Genomic DNA, 6,095 nt, shown 5'->3' on the forward strand with positions numbered 1-6,095 from the left:
CAAGCAAGTATATTCCACAACGTGTTATACCGTCAATGTCGCGGTGAAAATGGGATAAATATGCCTTCATAACATTGATGACGTTTGTGAAAAACAAAAACGCTTATACTGACGCCATTATTTTAACCGGGAAGTATTTTAGTGTTTCGTTAAAACAGTTATTTTCGGAATTGTTTTTATTTCGGGTGACATGGTGGACGAAGAAATGGAGGTAAGTATTAGTTTGTTCATGATCGTACTGTTATGACAGTTTTCGTTTGATGTGTTTTCATTTTGTCAATTTACCGAAAATTGGAAAGATCCCTTTAAGTGCTTGGATCGCCTATGCTTGCTCAAAAAAGTATGAGTTGGTTATTTGACCTCCGTGGTGTGACTATTAAAGTACTGTTAAAACGGCGAAAAGTTCAAACATAATAATACAAATGGAAAACGTGTCGCCCTGATTAGCCTGTGAAGTCCGCACAGGATAATAATGAACGACACTTTCCGACTTCACTGGATTTTCGTTTGGAATACTTCGATTAAACAAAAAAGAAACGATAAAGCTGAAATTGCCGTCCTGGACGACACTGTCGCCACATGGATTAAGCCCCATTTTCCCAGACCGAGACTCGTTGAAATTACGGCCTACTTCCATAATATATTTAGAATTCTGATTAGAATAAAAAGATTACATACATCTTAAGATGCTGTATTTTTTAGATATAATAATACTAGCCATGGACCCACTTAAAGCAGTCGAACACCGCCGCCACTCGCCCTCGTGGTTCACCTTCCAGACACGAGCTGCCTAATGACATGCGAATATATGTTATATAATTTATAAAATAAATATCAATAAAACTATGTTATATAATTACCCAGCTCCCAGTTATATTGAAGCCAGTTTAAACATATTTGTAAAAAAAAACGTTCATCACATTACACGCTAGCGTGCTGGCTCTGATCGCACAGTACCGCTTCCGGTCTAATACCACGTGACCAGCTCTCATCCAGAGCGGTCTCGTTTCCATGAAACTGCACGTGCCACACCATGACGTCACAAGAACCTTGTCCGAATGAGCTTTGCCATAAGCGTAGTATGTGCATTGGAAATGCACGTGCCACACCATGGCGTCACAAGAACCTTGTCCGAATGAGCTTTGCCATAAGCGTAGTATGTGCATTGGAAATGCATGTGCGTTAAAGTCGTCATATATTTGACTGTGCAGTCAACACAGACTTATCAGGGACGACACTCTCCTGTTTAATGGAATACATTCATTCTCGAAAATCTATTTAAGGCGAAAAGTATCGTCTATAACTAGACTGTGTAGCCTGCACATGCATTAAACCCCGTTTTCCTCGAACGCTTCTCATGATTTAAGTCGTGTTCAATATTATAACGCCAATTGAACGCCAGATAGGTATATAATCTGTGTATGATAATTTTGAGCTTTACGCTTATTTATCCACAAGTGAGAAACCGTGGTGTTTCCTAGTTCAAATGAACCCCGTACCTATTTGCATTTTTACTCATCGAAAGTATACATATTTTGAATCTGATATTGAATTTGGAATCTTTGATTTACAACTTGAATTTTTATATTTTGATTCTTAGCGTAATTATCAGTTGCTTATGATATTATGACTTTTTGCGGGAGATTAATAAACGGTTCGATCAATTCAGTATTTGTACTGTGGTTCAATTAATTTATATATTTCGGTCAGGTCATATATACACTGTATCGTTGGTACATAAACATTTGTTTACGCATAGCCTTCGCGTAGTTTGCAACTTAATAACCGATCCGTTTAAAAGTGAATACAAAAAGAAAAACTTCGACCTCGGTCGACGATCAACAGTCCATCTCGTCCTTTCTATCATGGCACTGAATCGTGACGTCACATCTCTGGGTCATCGGGAGTCATGTCCAGAGGGTGCAAAGAAAACCGGTGCATATTGGGTATATAAGAACACTAACGGGTGTGTTTTAAAGGAAACACACTCTGACCAGAAGGCACTGTTAATGGAACATTATTGGCCAATAATCAAGAAATCAGGGATTAACAATTCGTAGACAATAATAGTACAAAATATAGTCAATGTGTTGAAAAAGTCTTTTCGATGCAAAATTAAAATAAATTGTATTATATTTATTTTAAACAATCCACGCTATACAATTTTTGGAATCATCGATCTTTGAAATTGCTCTCACCTCATATTCGCTTATTCGAGCAGTGGTACTTAATACAGAATAAAAACGACCGGATAAGCGTACATATACTGAAATAAAAAATACCACGTGCAACCGTTTTAAATAATGTTAGCGATATTGAATTATTTTTTTACCAGATGCCGTTGTGAGTTCTGCATATCCTGTTGGCGTCATTATTTTTGAAGTTGCAGTCGTGTCGCTATGTGGCGTCGTAAATCATTGTGACGTAGGGGTGACTTCTGGCGTCGTGATATGTTCGGACATCTTTGGAGCTTGTGACGTGAGTTAAGTAACCGTTGTTGACCAGCTTATGACGTGACCTTTAATTCTTGTGTTCTAGATTCCTGTGACGTCACGCAAGATGTCGTAGTCTAATCTGACGGTATACTAACATCCGATGTCATGAGATTTTCATCGTCGACGAAAACCATTCAATGTAATTGTATCATGCATTATATAAACGCATTTTTAAAACCGTGAGCAAAACCAATAACACATGTTGCTAACATTAAAATAAATATAAGTATAAGTATATAAAATATTGTATATATAGTTTAGCCTTAAATGTGACGATGAATACAAGAGACATGCAGAAAATAAATATTCACATATTTTAACGTTTTTTTTTCATGCTTTACCAACAAATTAAAGCAATGTATGCAATATGTATACATCATTTTTAGCTGTTTTTTTGTATTAGTATTAATGTTATTTATCAAAAGTGTTTTGATAATTTGAAATTCTTTTTTTTTCTCACTTGTTTTATCAGAGGCTTTGGAAACCGCAAACGAGAATTTTTTTCGCGAACAACATCTTTAGAACACTAGCGACCGCTGTCAACGTTGCCCGCTTCGAAAATATGCATTAAAGATATGCGCTGCGCTCTAGAAAAACGGGGCTTAATACCTGTGTGTTAAGTTTTGTCTCAGACAAGCCTGTGCAATCCGTACAAGCTAATTAATTCACGTTTCGCTATTATTGTATTTCAAATAAAGGAAGTATCTTCTTAGCGAAAATCCAGTTAAGACGGAAGTGTCGTCCCTGATTAGCTTGTGCTATCACGACAATCCCGACCGCTCTCAATAGGGCCCGTCAGGAACTGTACAATATAGATAAATACACAGGTAAGCCTTCACAAACATGGAGGCTGCAGAGATCCCTAGGGCGACCAACACCCTTAGGGCTTTCTCGACCGCTTTTTATTGTATGGCAGAAATATGTGAATTAAAAACATTTGGAACAAAATAATTGTCCCTGTTGAATGACGTATTTCATTGAGAACGCGTTCAACAAGTGACCGTTAACGCCACTAGATCAGCAAAGTTGTCAAGCCCGTTTCAAAAACAACATGTAATTAATCATGTACATATTTGATATTTGATTTCAAGTCTGACGTTTAAAGCTATTATCAAAGAATGAATGTATGGCGCATGAAAATTAAGTGTTTTTTTTTAGAATGAGGATTCTATAAAAAGAAAACAAAAGACAATTGTCCTACTAGGACTTCTTCCTTTTAATTCGCCGTCCGCGAATTCTCAAGAACACCAAATGATTATATGGTAACAACTTGATCGTCGTCCTAACGCATCGTCATTTTTATTATTTTCATTACGGCTATTCATAATCATAATCTCAAAGATATATTGTTTATACAAATCACCGCATTATTGGCAGCAAGATGTAACATACATTTGTTTTGCCGTAACAAAAACTATAACACATTTTATCTGTTTGTGACACCATGCATCAATGTAAACTGATACCGCCATAAAGCATTTCGGTGTTCAACACAATAAGACCTTACTAAGTTTAGTTAAAACTACATTGAGCAGCGCACTGGGAAAACGATGCTTTAAGAATGTGCGTTAATTATCTTCCCATATGAGCTCCGCACAGGCTAATCAGGGACGACACTTTACGTTTTCATCGAACTTTCGCAAAACTTACTTCAAACGAAATATATTAACCTCCAAGCTACATTAAGTACGCTGATCAGTGAAAACAACTTTATCCCACTTTTACACCGAAATCGGTTGATTAAAGCTCCGTTGATTAAATTTCATCTATAATCAATGGCAAGGCTATAATCAATGGCACGAAATGACGTCATCAACTGTCGAACCGGGACTACTTTTTCCCACGCACCTCGTCGCCTGTATTTGCCAAGTGCATCAATAATAAAAAAACAATCTCAAATGTTTGTCAATCTTAATGACCTTAAAACAAATAAAAGGAGCAAAAAAACGTGTTTTCTGTCATTTATTTTTATTAAAACCTCTAGTATTATGTAAATTTAACACTATGTTGCAAATAGGTTCTGTTGTTGTTGCTCCCCTTTGAAGAAGTCAGTTCGAGTTGCTCCCCTTTGACTATAGAACACAATCGTCTGCGAAATCGTAAACCCCTCAAAATGTCTGACGAATTTGACAAAGTCAATTTCTCATTAACTTGGAATGAATTAAATAATGAACATGAGCAACAAGCAACTGAAGTGGAATTAACACTAAGCCAGTTCCAGGAACAATATGGGTTTGATCCATCTATTTTGTTCACAAATGAAATTGAATTGACCATTGAGAATGAAACCAGCCACAGTAGTAACGCATCATCCAGTAGCAATGTCTTCCCCCCAACTTTAGATCTGCATGAGAATAAAGAGTTATTAGATGTTAACCTCACTGATGTTGGTGATTTCATTGTCCAAAATGAAAATAAAAAGACTGTATCGAAGACCTTGTCTGACATAAACAAATTTAAAAGGTTTCTTATGTCAAAAGCTGAATCAAAAGAAATCCACCACATAGAACCAACTCTTCTTGATGAGTATTTGGCCACTTTCCTGTTGTCCCTTAAAAAGTCAAATGGCACATATTTTGAACCAAGCTCCCACCGTGGCATCATTGCTAGTGTTGACAGGTACCTGAAACGACATCGCGATGGATGTTCAGTCATGACAGGGACTGGAGCCCAATTTGCACTCACAAGGGACACCTACAATGCAAAGAAAAAAAGTCTTAAGAAACAGGTAAAATTGAGATGAACGGTTATAACTTAAAGAAATTTGGCAAAAATAACATATTCAACAGAAAACGTATCATTTATGACAAAATTGGGAAAAAATCCCAAGTGTAGTCTGTACGAAACTAATAACCTGTCGACATAAAGTTGCAGTTAATAAATAAAAGTCTAAAAGTCACATTAAAAGTAATACTGTAAGCCTACGAAAGATAGAATACTCAAAAAATAAATTTAAATTAAAAAATATAGTCGAAAAGTTAAATAAAACAGTATAATAAATATAAATCACCAATTTAGGGTATGGGAAACCGTCCTAGGGAGGCCCATCCGCTGAGTGATACCGACATCGATCTGCTCTGGGAGAAGGGGATCCTTGGCACGGAGTCTCCGAAAGCCTTGTTAAATACAGTCTGGTTGAACAACTGCCTTCATTTTGGCTTGCGAGGTACAACGGAGCAATACAATTTGCGATAAGAAACATTTTTACACACAAACACACAAAATATGTATCAATTTTTCTCATTATTTTTTCACCCCATTCACTAAGTACATCCGCTTCAACTTAAATGCTGTATTTCATTATTGTTCATATCTGACATTAAATTAAGATTCTTGTATTTTGTTAGGTGGGGAGACGTCCGCCTCCGTGTAGACTCGAATGGTGTCGAGTATCTCGAGTTAAACGAGCGGCAAACGAAAACGCGCACAGAAGAGAACATCGCTGACATAAGAAAAGTGTCTCCCAAGATGTTCGGCACTTCTGGACCAAGAAATCCCGTGTTAATTTACAAGCTGTACTCGAATATGCGTCCATCTGATTTTTCTTCAGATCAGCACCCTTTCTACCTGGCAACACGCACAATTGACACTGCATCCCAG

The 6,095-nt window shown here is 36.9% G+C and overlaps 1 protein-coding gene across 1 annotated transcript; it reads left to right on the plus strand.

Annotated features, from left to right (window-relative positions):
* Nucleotides 1-4,875: 4,875 nt before the first annotated feature.
* LOC127849921 (uncharacterized protein KIAA1958-like) lies at nt 4,876-5,690 on the plus strand. Its single transcript, XM_052382669.1, has 2 exons — nt 4,876-5,223; nt 5,514-5,690. The coding sequence occupies exons 1-2, from the start codon at nt 4,966-4,968 to the stop codon at nt 5,688-5,690; spliced, it is 435 nt and encodes a 144-aa protein (XP_052238629.1). The 5' UTR covers nt 4,876-4,965.
* The last annotated feature ends 405 nt before the right edge of the window (nt 5,691-6,095 follow it).

The sequence above is a fragment of the Dreissena polymorpha genome, chromosome 11 (genome assembly GCF_020536995.1).
Source record: "Dreissena polymorpha isolate Duluth1 chromosome 11, UMN_Dpol_1.0, whole genome shotgun sequence".
In the NCBI taxonomy this organism is placed as follows: domain Eukaryota; kingdom Metazoa; phylum Mollusca; class Bivalvia; order Myida; family Dreissenidae; genus Dreissena; species Dreissena polymorpha.

Bases quoted from the DNA above. Each gene is read 5' to 3' on its own strand.
- LOC127849921 (XM_052382669.1), top strand. From the start codon at position 4,966: ATGTCAAAAGCTGAATCAAAAGAAATCCACCACATAGAACCAACTCTT. The intron at 5,224-5,513 runs GTAAAATTGAGA...TCACCAATTTAG, and splicing joins AAAAAAGTCTTAAGAAACAG to GGTATGGGAAACCGTCCTAG.